We start from the raw sequence: 21,128 nt of genomic DNA on the forward strand, positions 1-21,128 counted from the left end.
ATGCATGTGTATGTACATGCAGGTGCATCTTCATGTGAAGACCGGACAGTGACACGGTCTTCCTCAACCACGCTCCACCATTTTGAGAAAGGGTACCTCACTGAATCTGGAACTTGACAATTTGAACTGCCTGGCCATCTAGCCCCAGGGATCCAGCTCTGCCTCCTCAGCACTGGGTATGCTACTGTGCCTGGCATTTACATGGACGCTGGGGATCAAACTCAGGGCTGCATGTTTGCACAGCAAGCACTTCACTTGTGCCTTTTCCCAGCCTTACTATCTTCAATATTTGTGTAGCCACTTTACTAAAGCAGCATAGTCCCTAACTACATTCTAAGTATTTGTCCTTATACCCACAGGTAAGTGTTCTTACCCATCATCAAAGAAACTTCTAGATGAAAATCATTACAGAAAATCACAACAAATCAGAAGTAGAGTGGTGGTGCCAGTTCCAACTGATATGTCTACAACACAACTCCAACTTCTAAGGGTCGGGGATTACTGTGGAACGGGGAGGGAAGACTGTAAAGGCAAGAGGGTCAGGGGGTTTGTTATGAGATCATGTCTCTTAGAAATGCCAGAAACTACATCTTTGAAGGTTTACCACCGTGGTTGCCTAAGCATGACCTACACAAGGATGACACCAGTGGACATGCAAATGTGGAAGAGAGCTCACAAGGCTTTAACCCTACACAGAGAACTACAAGCGCGTAAGGAATGCTGAGATTGGGAGAAACAGTGGGAAGAACACACCAATTGGTTATCCAATACCAAATGTGTAGAAGTTAGCTCAGTCTGGGAAATAACCAGGCTAGCTAAAAGATGAAACGATTATATTTGTATTTGTTATAAGAGGAAAACAGGGTTCATGGATGGGTCTGGAAGCATAAGAGGGAAGGGGAAATGATGCAACTGTAATCTCAAAAAAAATTAGAATGATTTTATTTAGTTGGTAACAGGTTGGGAGATTTCACAGAAATATCTGGATTTTCCTGGTTCTCTAAAAGAAAATAGAAAATCTGCCCACAGGGCAACAATCAGCTGGAGTTAATAACCGTTAGGCAGTTTGTGCGCTTGGTCTGTTGACCCAGCCACTACCTTCCATCCTACCAGCTTCACTCTCTTAAGTTAGCTGCCCATCATTAGTCTCAGCTGAACAACCCTCTCACAGGTGCACTGCTAAGGCAGTATGGCACCCATGTTCTAGCTGACAAAATCCCTAGGTCCCATGATACACGTTTATCCAAGTCATTCTTTCCAAGGGAGCACTCCTGATAGCTCAGAAGCTTTTCTTCCTGTTGGATGAAGACAGTTCCTGGCCACAGATTCCAGCCTTTGGTTCTCTTTTACTGGTACAATCTGTCTGGTCCTAGGCTCTTCCATCTTGGCGAAGAGACCTATCAAGGAGAGACTTTCAGTAGACTTTTGCACATCACAGGAAAACTGATAGTAAATACGACTTCATTCTCCATTAAAAGTCCTGAAGTGGCCAAGATCCTTCAACTTATCCCAGTGGTGCTTCTGTAGTCTCTTCCAAGTGAGAAGATCACAGAATCCATGAAATACAGCAGAGCTCTGGGGTAGCCTGGCCAACAGTCTTCATTCTGCTTCTACACGCCTGGCCTCACTGCCTCCACTTTGATCCTGACTTGGCATGTCTAAACCCAGACGGCGCAGAGAACTCGCAAAGAAGTGAGGAAGCTTGCAGGCCAGGAGGAGTTCCTCTCTTCTGGCTCCCAGAGCAGGCAGGATGAGCTGCCTGGCATGCAGGTGAAGGGGGATGTAGCGGGTCTTTGTCTGCTGCAGTCCCAGCTTCTTCAGTGTGCCAGCAGAAAGCTTCTACACAGAGCAAAGACAAAACCTTAAGGGCATGGCCAGTGACCTGTAACTAGCGACCACACTAACCTGTGCAAGTTAAAACCCATAGCCCAGTGAAGCCTAGCCTGCTCCAGGGACATGTCTAGGAAGGACTTAGAACCTAGGTAAGAAAAATACAACCATACCAGAGAAACTCTTATTGAAACATTTTCTGGCCTTTTAAGAGAATGGATGCTACTATCAGCTAATGAAAAGACTCTCCGTGGTTCTTCAGAATGCATGAAAGGCAGCTTTTATCTTATCACAGCCTCCCAACAGTATCTGGAAGTAAACAAATGAACCATTAAGGCTCTGACAGCACATCCTGTGGCTCCCTGCAGACAGACACTACTCTGATGCCTCTAAAAGTTAGAAGTATGTTCCCGTGTCTGGTGACAATACTTTGTCATGACCTACTTCAGGGTTTTAATAATAATAAAAAATAATAACAAGTTTACCAAAACATCTTTTTTAAAATCTTTTTGAACAATGTAATTTCAGAAGCATCCCAAATCACATATATTGCTATTCTTAAGACACTTAAATGTCACATTTCTCCTTGAGAACCCTCCCTTGCTCTAGCGGATGTCTTCTTAAACGTGTTTCTCCCTGTCTCTTGATGCCCATATTTGTATCTATAATAAAACCATTTATTAGTAAACTCCACTGTTAATTCGAAGGAAGAAAGAAGTCCTTGTTAGGCAGTGGTGGCATGTGCCTTTAATTCCAGCACTGGGGAGGTGGAAGTAGGTGGATCCCTGTGAGTTCAAGGCCAGCCTGACCTACAAAGGGGTTTCCAGGCCCTACACAATGAGACCTTCTCAAAATGACCAAGGGGACACCTGGCATTGACATGCTAGGGCGAGGCCATTCATTTATTATCTCAACAAATATTATCTCCAAAACCACAAAACACAGGGTGGGTGGTGGTGGTGGTGGTGGTGGTGGTGGTGGTGAAGCATTCTCTCATTCATCTGTTAAATGTACACAGAGTTAAACCAATGCTGGTTTGAAAGTGTGCCTCTACAGTGTTGGGCTTTTGAACACTCAGTTTTTGATCCATAGTTGGTGGTGCTATTTGGGGAAGTTTAGGTGGTGCTAGGGGAGGTGTATCACCGGGGGCAGGCTTTGGGAACTTAAGGCTTTGCCTTCCTCCCAGTTTGCCCTCTTTTGTCTTTGTGCTTACATTTGAGATAAGAGCGCTCAGCACCCAGTTCCTGCTGCCATGCTTCCCCACCATGATGGGTTCTTATCCCTCTGCAACAATAGCTAAAATAAACTCTTTCATATGTAGGTTGCCTTGGTCACGGTGTTTTACCATAGAAAGCTAATACAACCAGTCTTACCTGAGGGGCCAATCTACTCCAGTCTGAGTACTTATGATCACCAAGGATCGGGCAATCCAACCCAAAAGACAGGTGAACCCGAAGCTGATGTTTTATTCCTTAGGAGAAAAAGGAAAGAAATATTTATGAGGAGCAATAGAAACGATGCTACTGCTGACATCTACTTCAAGACATTCTAAATTAAAGCAGAGTAAATTGGCAGCACTAAGTGCAAAAAGGAGTAACGGAGGAAACTGTAAGCTACGCAGTAGCAGCCAGCTGGGGAAATAAGCGTACATATTCTGGACAGCTGTCACCATGACCGTTATGCCTATGATTACCCTAACTTCTTTAATTTTACTATATGGTGGTAAACTATTATTTTGCATATTTCTTTTTTTCTCTTTTGCAGCATTAGGGATTGAACTGAGGGTCTTGTGGATGCTAGACAAGTACTCTACTACTAAGCTAAATCCCCAGCCCCACTTTTCCTTTTTGGGAGGGTGTTTTCGAGACACAGTTTCTTTGTGTAGTTCTGGCTGTCTGGAACTAGCTCTTGTAGACCAGGCTGGCCTTGAAATCACAGAGGTGTGCTTGCTCCTGTCTCCCAAATGCTAGGATTAAAGGCGTGTGCCACCATTGCCTGGCCTCCCACATTTCTTGATTCTCTCTCTCTCTCTCTCTCTGTATATATAAACATATATATATATATATATATATAAATGTTTAAAATATAGTTATCTATATAAATTTCTCACTTGAGCCACTTTAAAGGCACAGTTCAGTAGCATCAGTTACACTGTTCTGCAACCATCAACACTGCCCATCTAGAAATTTCCTATTCTCCCAATCTAAAACCCACCAACTGAGACAATGGCTGACCATTCCTCCCACCACTAGTCTTTGGCAAGCATCATTCTATTTCCTCGATGAATCAGACTATTCTAAGTACATCATGTGAGATAAATCATACAGAATCTACCCTTTATAGGTAGCTTACTTCACTTAGCATAATGCTTTCAAGGTTCACACATACCCATGCCATGTCACTTCTCTATTCATCCATCCGGGGTTACTGCTATGAACACAGGATGCAAATGTCTGCCTTTAGTTTTAGTTTTTGGTTTTTTGTTTTGTTTTTAACTAAAGAATAGAATTGCTAGATGAAATAGTATTTTTTTTTGAAGAAATACTTTGTATGTTTTTCAATAAAGCCATTTAAACTATGTTCTCCTCACTTGGGAGGCTGAGTCAGGAGGCTTACAAGTTCCAGGCAGTGTGGGATACATAGTGTATCAGTTCATCTATTCTACTCCCCACAATCATCCCCAGAGGGGCCCTAGTTTTAGATCTGCATCAGAAACACAGAGTCACACAAGTCAGCTGTACCCTCAGCCTATACACAATGTCAGTGGTTCAGAATAAGGGGAGAATCCAGCACAAGGCCCTGGGCAGAGCATGGTGGTCACCTCACAGTGGAGGGGGGCATCCTCACCAGTAACAGGCTGCAGCTCCACGAGGGCAGAAGAGGGGGTGCTGCACAGCACCTGGTACTGAGTGACAGCAACATGGGCGTCCCGGTTAGCCCGCACCTTTACCATTTTCCCATCGTCCATACGGTAACTCGGGGCCAGTGTCATCTGCAGCCAGAGAAATCAAGATGTGATTCCTAAGAAAAGACAGAAACCCATGCCTCAGGGAGGCGGCTCCCCTACCTTGTGGTGTTGCTGCTGGCCTTGCACTTTCTTCTCCACAATCGGGATATCTATGATTCCTGCTGAGGGCAAGGGGGTACGCACAGTGATGGCCCTGGGGGGTGACACACAGATTGCTGCCTGAGTCACAAAAATCAGAGAGGGACTGCTGGGAGTTAGACACTTAAGACCTCACAATGGACCATCTTCACTACCATTTTTACAACTTCTTGTCTATGTAAAAGAGACCTGAAAGGGGTCACTGAATGATGACTTCTTTGACTAACGAGTACATAGGGACAGTCCCGTGAGTTTTCACCACATCCATCTGTCACTCAGCCACATTCTATCACGTAGTATGTGATTAGAACCCACTACTAGTTATTTATTTTGTTAACTTTCATTGATTCTTTGTGGTTTTCACATCATGCATCTCGATCCCACCCATCTTCCCAACCCCCCATCTCCCTCCACCCTTGCAACCTTCCCCCCAATGACTATTTATAATCAATCAAAAGAGAAATGGGATACAAAATCTTATTTCCTCAATTTTCCTTTAATTGTACATATCGATGCAAGATCATTTAATTTTTTTCTCAAAGTATTCTACAATCAATATGCACAACTTTAGCTTAGAAGACTTCAGCTAGGAGCTACATCATGAAAATCATATGGGAGCGCCCCCAACTATTCCAGTAGCTCTTAAATCTGATTGCATGTTCTAGTTATTTATGGAACTTGCTATACTTAGTACGAGGACCAAACTTGGGGCTTCAGGCATATTAGATGCCCTAGCTCTATCACTAAACTTTTGGAAACTTTAAAAGATACAGATGCCAAATCCATAGCTACTAGATATGAATGAGAACCACTGTGGATGGGTCAGAGATAAATAGATTCTCAAAAAAAAAAAAAAACCCTTTTATTTCGGTATGTTGCGTTGCATCTGTCATATGAGTGCAGGTGCCCACAGAGGCCAGTGACAGGTCCCCTGAAGCTCGAGTTGCAAGTGGTTGTGAACTGCCTGTTGTGGGTACTGGGATCCAAACTCAGATGTCTGAAAGTGGCAAGTGGTCTTAGTCCTGAGCCACCTCTACAGGTCCCACACCAGTTTTTTGTTTGCTTTTATTTTGGTTTGGTTTTGTTTAGTTTTTGAGACAGGGTTTCTTTGTGTCCTGGAACTTGCTCTGTAGACCAGGCTGGCCTTGAAGTCACAGAGATCTGCCTGCCTCTACCTCCCTAGTGCTGGGATTAAAGGTGTGTGCTGCCACCACCACCAGGCTGCTGTATCTATTTTTTAAAGGGCCCTTGATCACAAAGTTAATGCACAATTTCTAAAACAAAAAAGGACTATATATCCAAAGCATAGAATGATATTTATAAATCAAATTTAAAATTATAACCCAATAGGAAAATAGTCTAGGAGAAATAGTCTATTCTCAGAAATGGAAATTAAAACAGAAAATAAACACAAAACCCCTACCTGGGCGGCTTTTTAAAATAATTTGAAGTGTGTGTACTCACCACTGGTGAGAGTGGAAACTGACACAACTATTTAGGACAGCAGTTTAGGTACTATCAAGTTTTTACACGAGGCTTGAGAGACAGCTCAGAGGCTAAGAGCACTGACTGGGCTTCAGGAGGATGTACATTCAACCCCTTGCACCCACATGGCGGCTAACAATCATCTGTAATTCGAGTTCTAGAGGACCCAATGCCCTTCTCTGGCCTCCACAGGCACTGCAAACCAAAATCCCCACCTACACACGAAATAAAGATAAATTAAAAAAAAAAATGATAAAACATTTTAAGCATGCATACCATTCAAATCTGCAATCCTATTTTTAAAGGAATATATCCTAAAAACACTGCTACGGAACAGGGTGTGGTGATGTGTACACCTATGATCCCAGCAGGAGGATAAGCAGTTCAAGGTTAGCCTGGGCTACCTGAGACCCTGTCTCAAGAAACAAATCAGTGGCCATTGAGATGGCGCAGCAGATAAAGATGCTTGCTGCTAACCCTGGCAATCTCAATTTCAATTTGACCTCTGGCGCTCACATAATGGAAGGAGAGAACTGACTCCACGTTGTTCTGATTTCCACACATGTGTAGTGGTAAGCATGTGGCCAAATGCATACACAAATACACAGAAACACAAATAAATACATGTTTAAATACAGCACTGGGTATAGTGGTGCAGGTCTTTCTACCCAGCATTTGGGAAGCAGAAGTAGATAGATAGATAGATACATACATACATACATACATACATACATACATAGACAGACAGACAGATAGATAGACAGACAGATGGAAGATAGGTAGGTAGGTAGGTAGGTAGATAGACAAAAAGATAGATAGGTAAATAGACAGACAGATGAATGATAGGTAGGTATATAGATAGATAGATGAATGATAGGTAAATAGGTAGGTAGGTAGGTAGAGAGAGAGAGAGCGAGAGAGAGAGAGAGAGAGAGAGAGAGAGAGAGAGAGAGAGAAAGAAAGAAAAGAGTTCAAAGCCATCCTGGTTTATGTAGCAAGTTCCAAGCCAGTCAAAGTTACAAAGTTAAACTTCATCTCAACACCAGTCAAACAAAAAGGGTTGAGGAGATAGCTCAGCTGGTCGCACATGCACGATAATGAGCTTGGAGCCCTAGCAGACACGCTAAGCCCAGCACAGCAGCGCACATCTGTAAACCCAGGGCTGGGGCGGGGGGGGGGGGGGGGGGGGGAAGGGGTGCCAGAGCCAGGCACAGCCTGGAAGCTAACTTTTCAGCTAGTCTAACCAATCAGTGAATTTCAGGTTCAGAGGGATACCCTAGCTCAATAAAATAAAATAAGGAGTGATAGAGAACGAAGTCTGATGTCCTACTTGACTTCCACATGTAAACATGAGTGTGCATGCACACACAGTCATACACACATGCACATAGACACGGACTATTTTATCATTCAATATTCTGAGTAAGCTATTTCATAGACTCTTTATATCCTCATGAGTCCTAGTACAATGCCTTCTATGAATAGTCCCTGTAGTATAGCAGACAGATAAAAGAGATGCCCTCATTTATTGCACTAACAGGCCCATACCAGTACTTCTTCTCCACCTGGCGGGCTCGAAACAACTCCTGGACTTGATGTGCCATATCCTGCTCCCAAGCCAGCACCATTACACCCGTGGTTTCTTTGTCCAGACGGTGGCACAGATGCAAAGGCTCTGCCTTGTGGCCACGAAGCATCTTTGCCAGGATGGGCAGTACATCACTGATGCAGAGCTGGACTCCAGGGCCACCTAGGAAGAAAAGAGCCAGAGGAACTCTTCTTGAGAGAACAATTCTTACTGAGTAAGAAACTGTCCCCATATTCTACAATTGTGCTATGAAAACATGGCAGGGATTACTAACAACAATAGGCCTAGAGATCTCACTAGCTATAAAATGAACTCTAGGTCCCCTTTTCAGACTACTAAGTCAGAACTCATATTTTAACAAGCATCCTAAGGACTCACAAGTAATTGAAGTCTGAACAAAACTGTGGCTTTTTCTTCTGGTTTTGTGGGACTGGGAAGCTATACTGAGCTATTATAGAAGAGAGGTTAAGGTGACGGGCTCTGAGAACAGATATTCCTAGATTTTATTCTTTGTATTCTCCATTAGACCGTAGATAGATCACTATCTTTCCAACTCTACTTTGTTATCTAAAAATACCTTTAAAAATTAACACCAACAACCAAAATCCTCATCAGAGAATAGTAAGGCAAAAACCTGTTAGGAAATCAAGAGGGGGAAAAAAAATCACAGAATGCATTTGGCAATGCCTATTTTATTTCTCTGTACTGCCACTAAAGGAGTTATTTATTTCAACCAAAATACTTTCAGCTAAAATATTTATTTTCCCCCCTGTAAGTCTTTGATATTCCCTATTTTTCTTTTTTTTCAGTTCTGTCTCCCTTCAGCTGTCCCTCATCACTTCATTCAACAGACTCAGGCCATGCATTAAGTTCCAGACACTTTGGGGTTTCATGTTAGGTATCGTCCTACACACAAACACATCCCCCCTTTTATATTATTTCCTCTTTCCCAGTTTTGTTTGTTCTTTGTTTCTCTATCTCTCTCATTTTGAAATGAGGTTTCGCAGTTGCTGAGACTGGTCTGAACACCTGATCCTCCTGCCTCAGACTCTCCTAGACCTGGGATGACAGTTGCACACAGGCACCCAGCTCTTCTCCCCCTCCCCCGTTTTGGTAGAAAATAACCACTAGACTGTCAGCGCAGGGCTTTTTGTATCTCTCTGCAACAATCTATGTGGGAGGCTGCATACAGCCCACAGTCAGAATTCAGCCTTTGTATTTCTCTGCAATAATCCCTGTGGGAGGCGTACTGTCAAATATGTGGAAGTGAGGATTAGGCACTGGTTTGTGTTACCAGTAGTCATACACACGGGATAATACTGTACAAAGGCTTAATTAACTTGAATTCAAGAATGCCTCACATTTAAGTAGGGCTTCAGAGGTACCGTTAGCTGTAGAAGGAAGCAGCAGCAGGTTCCTTTCCCTTGTCCCCGTGGTTCTTACCGTGGACAGGGAGACCATAGGGTTTATTAATGACCACAATGTCCTTGTCCTGGTGGAGAATCCCTCGGCTCAGTTCCTTAGCAAGCACATTGGGGTGAACTCGCTGTAGCTGCTGCGTGAATCGCACGAGTTCCTGCACCCTCCGCTGAACAGGGTTTCTAGAGCCCTAAGGAGAGAGAAGGGCGGCAAAAGCTTAATGAGGAAGCGAAGCGCTGGGGGTGGCCTCAATGGGATTTAAGTGAAAATTCGTGCGGGGAATGGCTTGCAGAATTAGACTCATGCCTTCCTTTGGGATCGTATATCGGTATCTATCTCACCTACATACCCACGCGGTGCTTGGGTCTGAGCCTGGCAGTAGCAAAAGTGCCCACAAAGACACTGTGCAAGCACTGTCCTTTTTTCTCAGCGGTATTCCGACTATGACACTGTATATCCCCCAACACTGATTTACCGGCAGGTACAGAACCTGCCTACCGCATCCCACACCTGGGAAATCCTGAGAGCATTGCCTCTTGGGAGTTGTGGTCTTCCCAGGCTCACCGGCATTTTCTTCGTCTTTTGCTCTTGTTTCTGGGCTCGGAGCTTCTCCGCCAGTCTCTGAGCATTCAGGGGTCTAGAGGTAGAAGCTCTGGAACAAAACGGCTTGGATCCGGGAGTGAACGATCTCCCGGGACGCAACGTCCCACTCAGGACCCGGAGACCAGGCGTACCCAACCTGGACGCCGCCATCTTGCCGAGGGCGGGGTCAGACCGCGCCGCACGAAGGAGATCGCCCGGAGGGGGTGGGGTGAGGGCGGGCTCTGCTGGTCACGTGGGTGCCCAGCCTGCGGGTCACGTGGACAGTGCGCGCTCAGTGCGGCTGCGCCGGCCGGTAGCTGCAGCTGGAGCGGTGGCGTTTGGAGCAGACGCGGTGAGTGTGTGGGGAAGCCGGGCTGGGGCTGGGAAATGCCGGTGCCTCAACGGTTTCCGTGTGGCCCGGATCTCCGTTCTTGGAGAGCACTGCCCTGGGAACCGAGTCTCGCTTGGGGACGCGACCCCTCTCAAAACCACTTCCCCGCCCCCTCACCCTTTAGAAGCGAAGCCGGGGAGACGCCGGCTCCTCAGCCTTCATCCGCACCTGTCTCGTCCCTCTTAGCAACCACGTCCTCGGCGGGTCCTCGGAGGGACATGTCGTGTCCCCTTTCATGTTCTTGCCGTTCGCCCTCCGGAGATCCCCGGATCTCTCATATTCCATCCTCTCACTTTGCGACTGCCAGCCCCTTTGTTTCGCGTTGTTTGTAACCAGTCGCTTCTCCCGAGGATTTCGGTTCTTTTCCTTGATCCAGGACCCCTACCCCATATGACCTACCTCGAGAGCACCCCGGGTTTCTTCTGACCTTCCTCAGGAGTTCGCTGCTTGGGCTCTGCTGTCCCTTCTCCACTCTTCCCAAAGAAAGGGCAGAAAGTACAGAGCCTAGACCTGTCACTTTTGCCTCCTTTAGTCTTTCCTTCCACAGCTTGAAACTGCCCAGCCCTCTCTCCCTTTCCTACAAGGGACTCCCATGTCCGAACTGCAAACCACGGCTTGCCTATCAGCAAAGGGCAGCTGGAAGTATGAGCAGCTGTTTGGAATGGTGATTTCAAAAACACTTGGGATGCGCATGCCATTTGCTGGGGAAGCTGATGCTAAAAGGATGTCATGAGAACTAGTGACTTTTCTCTGCCGATAGAGGGATTGCGTTTCAATCGGAGAATAAGTAGTTGAATTAGGCTTGGGTCCTTCTCTCTCCAAAACAGGATTAGCAAAGGGAGACCGCAGTTCGTGTGAAGCAGTTGAGCAGGTGGATATCTTACAGAAGACTAAAAGTTGGAGTTTAAACTTAATGTGATAGGTTGTTGAGAGTCCTTGAAAGTTCTTGAGAAATTCCATGTAAGTGGAATTGTAGATAGGAATCTGATAATGCAGTGCTAGACAGATGGAAAAGAAAAGGGTTTGTAGCCAGGAAACCAACGAGGCTCTTGCTATGTAGGTGATCATCGATAAGATCAAGTCCCATTCCGTGGTCTTTGTCCCCCCTGCCCAGTACTGTCTTTGGGATATGAATTAGCATTTCTGCAGTCGAGTTGTCCATTGGCAGCTGCTGTTGAATTACGTGAGGACTTTTTTTTTCTAATCCCCAAGCTTGTTAATATAGTAAGTTCACAACTATTTATGTGACTGCGGTGTTCCTGAGTTGGGTTGGGTGCTCGCTTCGGCAGTACATATACTAAAATGGGAACAATACTGAGTTGGCTTGAACTTTTTATTTGTCTCTTGATTTGTTCTAACGGGCTCACACTGTAGACCAGGCTAGCCTTGAATTCGCAGAGCTTTGTTGGTCTCTGCTTCCCTGGCGCTAGGATTAAAGACTGTTTCTGAGAGGTTTGAACCATTTCACTACGATCAGTTTTTGACTTGAAGGAAAGCAGAGGATGGGGGAAAGGAGACTGTCTGTCTTTCTGTAATAAGATAAGTGGTCTGAATGTAGAGTCCCTGGGAACAGTTTGGGAAACACCGTTTCTTCTGTCAGTGGCTCTGTCCCCTCTCAACAACAAATTCACAAGTAGAACACCTACAAAAGTTGAGAAATTCCACTTCAGAATTATTGCCCTTTCTTATAGGCTCCAGTTGCAGATTCTAATGTCACTATACTGTTGAGCATCACTTGTTAGTCATATGAAGGCCACTTTTCCCAAGACATGGGCATCAGGGTTTAAGTTCACACCTTTACCAGGTGTAGTTAACCTTTATGATTTTGGAGAAGGTGTGGAAAAACCTGTTTATACCTTTACTTTTCTTGCATGTTTCAAGATTAATGCTTGTTTTACAGAATCGGCCTTCTGTAGCAGGAGACAAGGCAAAGAGGCAACTCGGATGTCATTGCTAGTGAGACAAAGCTGTGTTCTTGGTTTCACTCTATAATGCTGTGGGACACTATAATGCCTGAAAATAAAGGCGCCAGGCACTGTCTTAAAAGAAGAGACTTTTAGGGTTTTTCTTGCTGCAATTTTCTAGGAAGAATTTAAAGAATTCAGTTTTGCTGTTTAGCTCTACATGTGGTTGCAAAAGTTGTGATTCCCGTAATGCTTCTCCTATGAATCTTGGCATTTCACAGTCTAAAATAGAGTTACAGCTGAGTGTGGGCCTTTAGTCCCAGCCTTCAGGAGGCAGAGACAGGTGGATCTCTGTGAGTTCAAGGCTAGCCTGGTCTACATAGCAAGTTCCAGTACAGCCAGGACTATGTAGAGAGACCTTATCTCAAAAAAAAAAAAAAAAAAAAAAAAACCCAAAACTGACTAGAGTTAGTGTTTGTGAACAATTATGCTCATACATCCGTCTCCCCTTCCAATCTGTTCTGTCTTATTCCTCTTCCTTATTCAGTCAGAGCTATTTCAGGCATTCTCTTTATTACTTCCTCACCAACTTCATGTTGTCTCTTTGATTAGTGGCACCTTTTGTCTAATGATTTTCTCAGTCCAAGGAAGGAAGTTAGAAGGACATTCTGTTACTGGGTCATCAACTTTACAGAGTACAGACTATTCAAACATGGCTTATTTATATAACTACATAAAGAACTTGATTGTTGGCTTGTAAAGGTGCTTGCCGCTAAGTCTGGCGACCTGAGTCCCACATAAAAGGAGAACTGACTTCTCACAGTTTGTCCTCTCACCTCATGAGTGTGTGTGCACTTGAGCACATTCAGGCACACATGCACACGCACGCTAAATAAATATAATAATTTAAAAAATAATCTTTTAAAAGAACCTTTTAAAGATGTTATCTATTCTATAGAAAAGCAAAAAAAAAGCTCCCTTAGTATTTCATAGAGAATAGCTAATTAGTAAGGAGGAACCTTAAGCCCTATTCATGGAAGATTGATTAGTTCACAGAGTGCTAACTTGTGCTTCCTGAAACAAAGATTTGCCAGTTGCAGATTAACCAGGGATCCCACTTGTCTGAGGAGCAGGAAGTACTTGGACATTGTTTTATGATTTTAGGGAGGTCGGGAGAAGCAATCAGCAGGAACTCACTGGTAGTTTCTTGGAAAGTGTGGTCTTGGGGGCCAGGCGATCGAGCTGGGAGCTAGTCCCAGTTTAGTTGCTAAGAATTTGACAGGTAATTTGGGTTTTGGGTTTTGATTATACAACTCTAAGTATTTGTTCTGTGAAGGTTTTCAAATGGCACTTAATAAGTGAAAAGCCTCTTAACAAGTGAAATTTATTGCAGATTTACCTTGAATGTATTTAGCACCAGTACAAAGACTCTAGATTGTGTTCCTCCCCAGTGACCCACCCCAGAGAGTAGAGTTCTCTCTACTGAGCTGATGTTTGTATTGGAGTTTACCTAATTGAATGATATTGGGGTGAGACTTAAGTATTGCAGTTTACCTAATTGAATGGTATTGGGGTGGTTTCTTTAAGTGGTGGTTGGTAAGATGGCACAAGGTGTTTGCTTTGAAAACCTGGAACCCCGTAAAGGTGGAAGGAGAAAACCTATTCCACCAGGTTGCCTTCTGAGCTCCATGCACTAGTTACAGCACATATGCCGCCTCCACCCCAGATAAATAGTTTTAAGAGAGAGAGAGAGAGAGAGAGAGAGAGAGAAGCTTTCCTAGGCTCAGGTGTGGTGACACACCTTTAATACCAGCACTCGTCAGCCTAGTTGGTCTCCACCATGAACTCCAGGCCAGCCAGGGCTGCATGGTGGGACCCCGTTTTTTAAAAAAGAAGAGAATCCTATAACCCTATAATGTTGGTTGTGGATAGTAATTATTTTTTCCAAACCATCTTACCTTTTTTATTTTTGAAATAGGATACGTACCGATATGGAGCCCACGCCATCCTAGAGCTCACTGTATCACCCAGACTAGCCTTGAACTCTTGTCTTCCTGAATCAGTCTTCTGAATGCCAGGACTACAGGCCTGCTGCCACACCCAGCCTCCGACAGGCATTTCTAAGAAATTCCTTTGTTCTGTCACTTCATACTTTTATCTACCCTTTGACCAGTGGTCCAGAGGGTGCCTTAAACTAGTGCTTCCTGGACTTTGGTGTTTCACGAAGCATGGAAATACAGCTCTGTCACTAGAGAATGCTAGAGGTGGACCCTAGGAAGCCGTGAGCCTAGTTTTCTCTGTTCACAGTCTCCAACCTGGTAGCACCAAAGGCTGAGGAGATAAAATACATCCCTACCATGAGATACGTCTGACCTTGCCCATTCAAGGGCCTTATTGAAAGCTGGCTGACCATGCAGAGATGTTGTGCCCTCGATTGTTCCTCTCAGCTTGGTCTCCCGTTTGCTGTGCTTGTGCCCCGATTAGTTACTTTTGGCTAGTTTCTACCTAAGGTCATGGTTGTCCTAGTACAGTGGCTTTCTAAAAGTGTGTGCATAGCAGTAGCTGATAAAGAGATGAAAAGTGTTTTTTGCTGTTAAGTTTGACCATGTGAGACTGTGGACAGTCTTGGTTTGCCTATTTAGAAAAAGCAGACACTACCTAAATTAAAATCAAAGATGACATTCAAGGAATGGATATTTCTTTAAATAATTGTATTTTATGCTTTCTGTTATAAAAAGTAATAGTAATATAAAGCATGAAAAGTATGAAAATTAGAAGGGGGTAGCATTCATAGTTCTCTTTTCAAACTGTATTAGTATCATAGCTTTTCTCCAGTTTTTTATGTTCTCTTTTTTTTCAACTATGAAATTTAAATAAGCAAATAGAAGTAAAGTAGGTGTGGTACATGGCTTGCCGTTTTTAGTATCTCCGAACATCAGAGGCAGAAGGACGTAAGAGGTTAAAGGTCATCTTCAGCTACACAGTGAAAGCAAGGCCAACCTAAGATACATGAGACTCTCACTCAAAAAAGCAAGGGAAAAAGAAACGAGGGTGGTGGCAGGGGAGAAAATGCTAAACTCCCATCTATGGATCAACCAGTTTTGACAATTAGCTAACATGAGATCATTGTCCTCCAAACCCCCAGATGGCCCTTGCTCAAATCTCACACATATTTCATCTGAAACTTTGTTGTCTATTTGTAAAAGGTAAGATCTTGTTTTTTTTTTTAACACAACCATAGTACCATTATCATATTTTTTTTAAAAGAAGAATAATTTGTTAATGTTGCCAAGCAGGAAGCTTGCTCCTTTTAGCAATTGAAGAGACCCAAGATGCATCCAAGAAGGAGCTGCATATCTTACATACGCTTGTTTTGTTTCTGATGGGAATCAAATTTAGGCCTTTATGCATGTTAAGCACCTTAAGTATATACTTTCTTAAAAATAATTTATTTTTATTTTTGTGCATTGTTGTTTTACCTGCATATATGTCAGTTTGAGTGTGTCAGATGCCCCGGAACTGGAGTAACAGATAGTTGTGAGCTGCCATGTGGGTGCTGGGAATTGAACTCAGGTCTTCTGGAAGAGCAGCCAGTGCTCTTAACCACTAAGCCGTCTCTCCAGCCTAAGTCATCCACTTTTAACTAGGGAAACAATATACTTATCATTAGATCATAGAATGGTAATTCAGAAGAGACTTGTGGTCTGTAAACCTTACAGATATTAGAGTGCATGGTGGCCAAGAGCCATGTGGAGATAGACAAACTGGCTTCAATCTGTGCAATTTTATATAATTTCATCTTCCACTTTGAGGGGGGTGGTAATTTATTTGTATATTAAGATCAGGGGCTTGTGGTTAGCCATGGCTGGGCCTCATAGTCACTATGTAACAGGCTGTCCTCAACCTTGAGATGGTTCCCTTGCTTTAGCTTCCTGAGTGCTAGGATTAGTCCTGCCTAGCTGGTGGTTGTTGTTGTTGTTTTAGATAAAATTTTACTACATAGCTGTTCTCAAACTCAGTGCCTTAGCTTCCTCAGTACCAGGAGTACAAGTTTGAGCCATCATGCCCAGATAAGTATTTCATGTCATTTGGTTTTTAAACGAGGTAAACATGTTCCTATCCATTAAGCTACATCTGCAGCCTACTTAGTGTGTTTTATACTGTTAAGTGTTAGCTGCTTTAGGGCTGCTTGAGGTATAAGTTAATGCATGTTAAAGTACTCTTGTAAAGCATAGCACATTGCCAGTATTTAAAGAATAGTATAGCTAGTCTCAGCACATAGTATAGCACCAGGTGCATAAATACTTGTCAGATAGCTTGTAATTGAACTAGGAGTCAAAAATACAGAGTTTAGTCTAATTTTGTCTCTTAGGTTATTTACTTTAGAGTTTTCTGCCTCAGTTTCTCACCCAGAGTAAACAACTGTGTGGTACTGAAATTCCCGTGCTTGCTTGAAGTAAACAGATTGATATTTAGAAAGGTGAGGGGGTTTGAAAATAGATTGGGAGGGCTCAGTGATGTAGAGAACTTGTTGCTCTCGCAGTGGACCCGGGTTCAGTTCCAAGCACCGACCTGGTAATTCATAATCATCCGTAACCCCAGTGTGAGGGTATCCAGCACCTGCTTCTGACCTCTACATAACACCAGACACTCAGGTGGTACACATGTATACATTCTGTCAAAATACTCATGCTCACAAAAAGAAAGTAGATTGGGGGTTGGGGACTTTGTCTTTTATTAAATTATTAAATGTTGACCATTTAAGCTCCACATCTTCATTCTTCATTTGTAAAATGAATTTATAATACTTGCCTACTAAGGTTATTTGATAAGCAAGCAAGATAAATATATGTAGTGTCTGGCATGCAGTAGGTACTCAGATGACTAGTCTCAGATTGTATTAGACTTTTGTGACACTGACCAGTGTCCCTAAGTACAGTAGCTTAAGGAGAAAAGACCTGTTTTAGCTCATAGTTCCAGAGGAGAGTCCATCATGGTGGAGGGAGCTTGGTGGAGCAGTTGTGTTGACCAGGAGGAAATAAGAAGGAAGGGGCCAGAGCAAGATACAGCTCCAAAGGGCATGCCACCAGTGACCTTTTCTAAGTAGGTCTTGCTCCTTACTTTTCTCCGCCTCCCATTAATTCTGTTGCACTGTGAATGTATCAAGGGATGGGCTCATTGATTACGTCAGAACACTTATGATCTGATTATTTCTGAAACTGTCTTTCTGGAAACTAGTTTCTAGACTATCAACAGAAAAAAAAATATGGATCTTTAAAACCACTTGGTTGGATAAAAGTCAGATGTTAAAACCCTAAGAAAAGTAAGCATGTATTTTCAGCAGCATTTTCCTATTTGAGTAAGAACCATTAAAGATGTAGATCATTGTATATGCTTTCATTGTTAATGGTTGGCACGTACTGGTAACTTTGACCTGGTACTATGGTTATATGTAATATACCTCACTATGTCGTGTTAGCAGAATTAAACTATTAACTGATTTAGAGAAATTGATCCACTCAGCTTACCAGTCCCAATATATTGGTCCCGCTGTTTCTTAAACGTGGTAAGAGTTACTGGGGAGCATGAACGTGATGACTCAAGTCTGCTATTCAAGCACTTGGGAGGTTGAGGCCAGAGGACTGCTTTAAGTTCATGACCAGCCTGAGCTACATGGTGAGATGGTTTCAAGAAGGAATCAATTGATGAATCTCTGCTGTAGAGATTCTGATTTGGTGAGTTGGAATTAAGTAATCAACTCCTTTTCTTTCTGCTTCCCCAAGATGACATTTTGTTTATGGATATACCAGGCAAAGATCAGGCTCCTAGAAAAGTAATTGTAGCGCATACCTTTAATCCCAGCACTCAGGAGGCAGAGGCAGGTGGACTTATAAGCATGAGGCCAGCCTGGTCTACAGAATGAATTCCAGGACAGGGTTCAAAGCTACAGAGAAAGTCTGTCTCCAAAAAACAAAACAAAACAAAAAAGATCAGGCTCCTAAACGATGTAAGAAAAGTAATGGCTAATGTTAAATATTATTACTTCACTTCTCTGTCAAGTAGCGTTCACCGTAGAGCCCGCCGTACTCGCTTCCACCTGTGCTCCCCAGTGTTTAGGTTGGCCTGCGCTTCAGTTTCCACCTGCCTGCTGCTCACTTCCCCGAAGCGTGCCAACATGCTGCTCACATACTTATCAGTAACATTGTGAGCCCAGCTGTAGCACCCCGTCTGTTGGCACCGGCCTCTTCCTCCTGACTTCACTCTTTTTTAGGCACGCTGCCCAGCTGCTGTCCTGAACCTGCTTCTCTCACCTCCTTCCTGTGTGGAGCCATGTCCTTTTCTGGCTTGTTTCCCTGTTTTATTGAAGCATACACTCCAGGAATTTCCTGAGAAATCTTTGGATGACTGAATTTGCCTGCCTAGTTGTTGGTTCAGCAGCATATACAAATGAAGGTTTAAAGTCATTCTCCCACGGAGGTTGAGACATTGCTGCACTCTCTTCAGGAGTTGGCTATTCCACATCCTTTTCACAAGCTCTTGTTACCTTTCCTCCCTCCTTAAAGCTGTGAGGATATTCTCTGTCCCTGGCATTATGCAGTTTCGTGGTGGTGTACGATGGGATGGGGCTTTCCCCGTGTTGCCTTGTTATAGTGGGCTCATTCATAGCCTCCAGTTCTGTGACATTTGCCAGACTCTTCTCCCATCCTTTCTTTGATTCTTTGGTTGCTATTTTCTCCATCTCTTCGCCTTCCCTTGCCCCTTCTCCTCCTCTCCCCCCACATCTCCTTTCTCTAGCCCTTTCTCTCTCTACCCCACCCCTCTTCTCCCCCTTCTTCACTCTTTCTCTCCTCCTTCCTCTCTCTGTAGCCTAAGGTGGTCTTGAATTCATTAAGTAACTAAGTCTAACCTTGAATTTTTGATCTTCCTTTCACCTCCTAAGTGCTGGGAATTACAAGCATGTGCTACCATGCCAGGGTTTGAGTTTTTGTTTTTGTTTTTTTTTTTTAACAATGTCTACTCTTGCTATATGGGTGCAAGTGGGTCTATTATAGTTCTTTAGATTTTTCTCAGATCTTTGCTTTAGTTTCATTTCCTGCAAGTGACTAGAGGGCTTTCGCTGGAAATTCTCTGCCTCTGATAGCAATGACGTGTTCCTTCATAGGCTGGCCTCAGAGAACCTGGATGAGGTGCCCTCTCTGCTTAAAGTCAGGCCCATCTCCCTTTTCCTTCCCTGTTTCCAGCATTTCTTACCTGACTTAACCTCACTGCTACTATGGACTTCACCAGGGTTTGGTTTTGGTCTCTTCTGTTCACCGTTGTAGAGAGGGACCTTGCACTTAGTAATTTGAGAAACAAATGAGCTCCTTCATCTTGTGATTTCTTTGGAGGTGTAATGATCCTGACTGTATTTGACTCAAGTCATTTCAAATTTCATTTTGTTTTTCTCTAAACCTTTGAATGGGGAGGTGGAGAAAACGAAATCTTTTTCTGACTTGGCAGTGGGTGAAGAAATTTGTGCAGTGAGCAGACATCATGATAATCCTTATATATATCTTTAGGTCTGCCTTTAAAGTTCCTGTTTGCCATCTCTAAAAACTCACTGAGAGTTCTCAGCTGCTGCAGTCTTGTCCCCTCTCTGTTTTGATTTTTGATTTTTTTATATTTTTTATTAAAAATTTCCACCTCCTCCCCTCCTGCCATTTCCCTCCCACTCCCTCTCAGTATTCATTTTATAGTTTACAGAATTCTTTCATTTTGATGATAATGCTCGGAAAGAAAGTATTAATTGCTTTAGGACCAAAGTCGGGAGAGGGCACAGTGATACCTGTACATTGCAAAGAGAAACACAAATTACCCTTAAATTTCTTTAACTATTTTCAGAAGGTCAGCCAGCCTTTTTAACTCTGGCTGAAAAGCTTGAGATTAGACTACAAGTTAGTGCTTTATTATAGTGTTCCGGAATCCATAGGCATCTCACCCATGAGTTAGCGCTAGAGACCACCTGCTCCTCAGCCACCTTCTCACTGGGGTCCCGCTCATTCTGGTGCCTCACAGCCCCCAGCCAGCTGTAGCAGTGCGCTTGTCACTGCTTGTTTTTGTTCCTGTCGCTGTTGTCAAAGACCACGTTCCAAGGTAGGAGTGTGGGGGTTAGAATTATTAAGCAAAAAAGATATAAGAGACAGAAACACAGAACAGTATCGGGAGGAACATTTCAGTGAATACAGAGTCCCGAATCCTTTATTTATTTTATTTATTTTTTTATAGTTTTCCACATGCTTTTATACTTCACTTCAAAAGGGAAGGGGGAAGACAACAGACTTCATTAACATGGTATAAGGAATAATAGACTTGTATTCTCCAGCCTTTGGTCTAGGTGGAGCAGATCCATCTCTATACCCAAAATACTAATTAACCACACCCTAAGTCAGAATCTCTTGTTTGTAGCCACATCTATTGTCAACAACTTCAAGAGAACAAAAATAAACTCAAACTCTCTGACCTCCAGTCAAGCTGGAACAGGTTCACATCTGTGGGCCCTCACAAGTGCACTGCTGCCCGGTCCCACCACTGCTTGGTTTTGTTCTTGTAGCTGTGGAGAGCAAACCCGAGACCATACACATTCTCTACTGCTGAGCTGTACAGACCTTTCCTCTGTTTATTTTATAGAAACAAGACTCTTGCTAAATTGCCTAGGTTGGCCTTGACCTTCTTGCGTCTACCTCAACTGGGATTATAGGTAGATCCCACCACATCATCATATTTGTTTGTTTGTTCAAGACAGGGTCTTGTATAAAACAAACTGGCCTCCACCCTTAAAAACAC

General features: G+C 43.5%; 2 protein-coding genes across 6 annotated transcripts in view; one reads left to right on the plus strand and one right to left on the minus strand.

Annotated features, from left to right (window-relative positions):
• Nucleotides 1-920: 920 nt before the first annotated feature.
• On the minus strand, nt 921-10,214 carry Rpusd4 (RNA pseudouridine synthase D4). 2 transcript variants are annotated; one of them, XM_048458746.3, is made up of 7 exons: nt 9,993-10,213; nt 9,453-9,618; nt 7,970-8,171; nt 4,898-4,991; nt 4,678-4,822; nt 3,204-3,301; nt 921-1,839 (listed from the first exon to the last, which is right to left on the minus strand). In XM_048458746.3, exons 1-7 carry the CDS (start codon nt 10,179-10,181, stop codon nt 1,600-1,602), a joined length of 1,134 nt encoding a protein of 377 aa, XP_048314703.2. In that variant the 5' UTR covers nt 10,182-10,213; the 3' UTR covers nt 921-1,599. The 2 variants fall into 2 exon arrangements, with proteins under 2 accessions (XP_048314703.2, XP_087761857.1); XM_087905731.1 differs by lacking the exon at nt 921-1,839 and adding an exon at nt 1,867-2,139 and having other exon boundaries at nt 9,993-10,214.
• Nucleotides 10,215-10,263: 49 nt separating this feature from the next.
• Siral1 (SIR2 antiphage like 1) overlaps nt 10,264-21,128 on the plus strand; it is a 47,272-nt gene continuing 36,407 nt past the window's right edge. For 3 of the 4 annotated variants that reach the window (XM_048458747.3, XM_048458749.3, XM_048458750.3), the window contains exon 1: nt 10,264-10,362. The gene's annotated coding sequence lies outside the window, so the exon portion shown is untranslated. The remainder of the gene's footprint in view (nt 10,363-21,128) is intronic. The other variant, XM_048458748.3, reaches the window with a different exon arrangement.

This window comes from Myodes glareolus, chromosome 4 (assembly GCF_982192425.1).
Source record: "Myodes glareolus chromosome 4, mMyoGla1.1, whole genome shotgun sequence".
Lineage (NCBI taxonomy): Eukaryota > Metazoa > Chordata > Mammalia > Rodentia > Cricetidae > Myodes > Myodes glareolus.

What these genes read in the sequence shown, in the direction of transcription:
- Rpusd4 (XM_048458746.3), bottom strand. Translation starts at nt 10,181, where the DNA reads ATGGCGGCGTCCAGGTTGGGTACGCCTGGTCTCCGGGTCCTGAGTGGG. An exon ending in AAAAGACGAAGAAAATGCCG is followed by an intron (nt 9,619 to 9,992) that starts GTGAGCCTGGGA and finishes CTCTCTCCTTAG; the next exon opens with GGCTCTAGAAACCCTGTTCA. An exon ending in GGAGTAGATTGGCCCCTCAG is followed by an intron (nt 1,840 to 3,203) that starts GTAAGACTGGTT and finishes TGCTCTGTGTAG; the next exon opens with AAGCTTTCTGCTGGCACACT.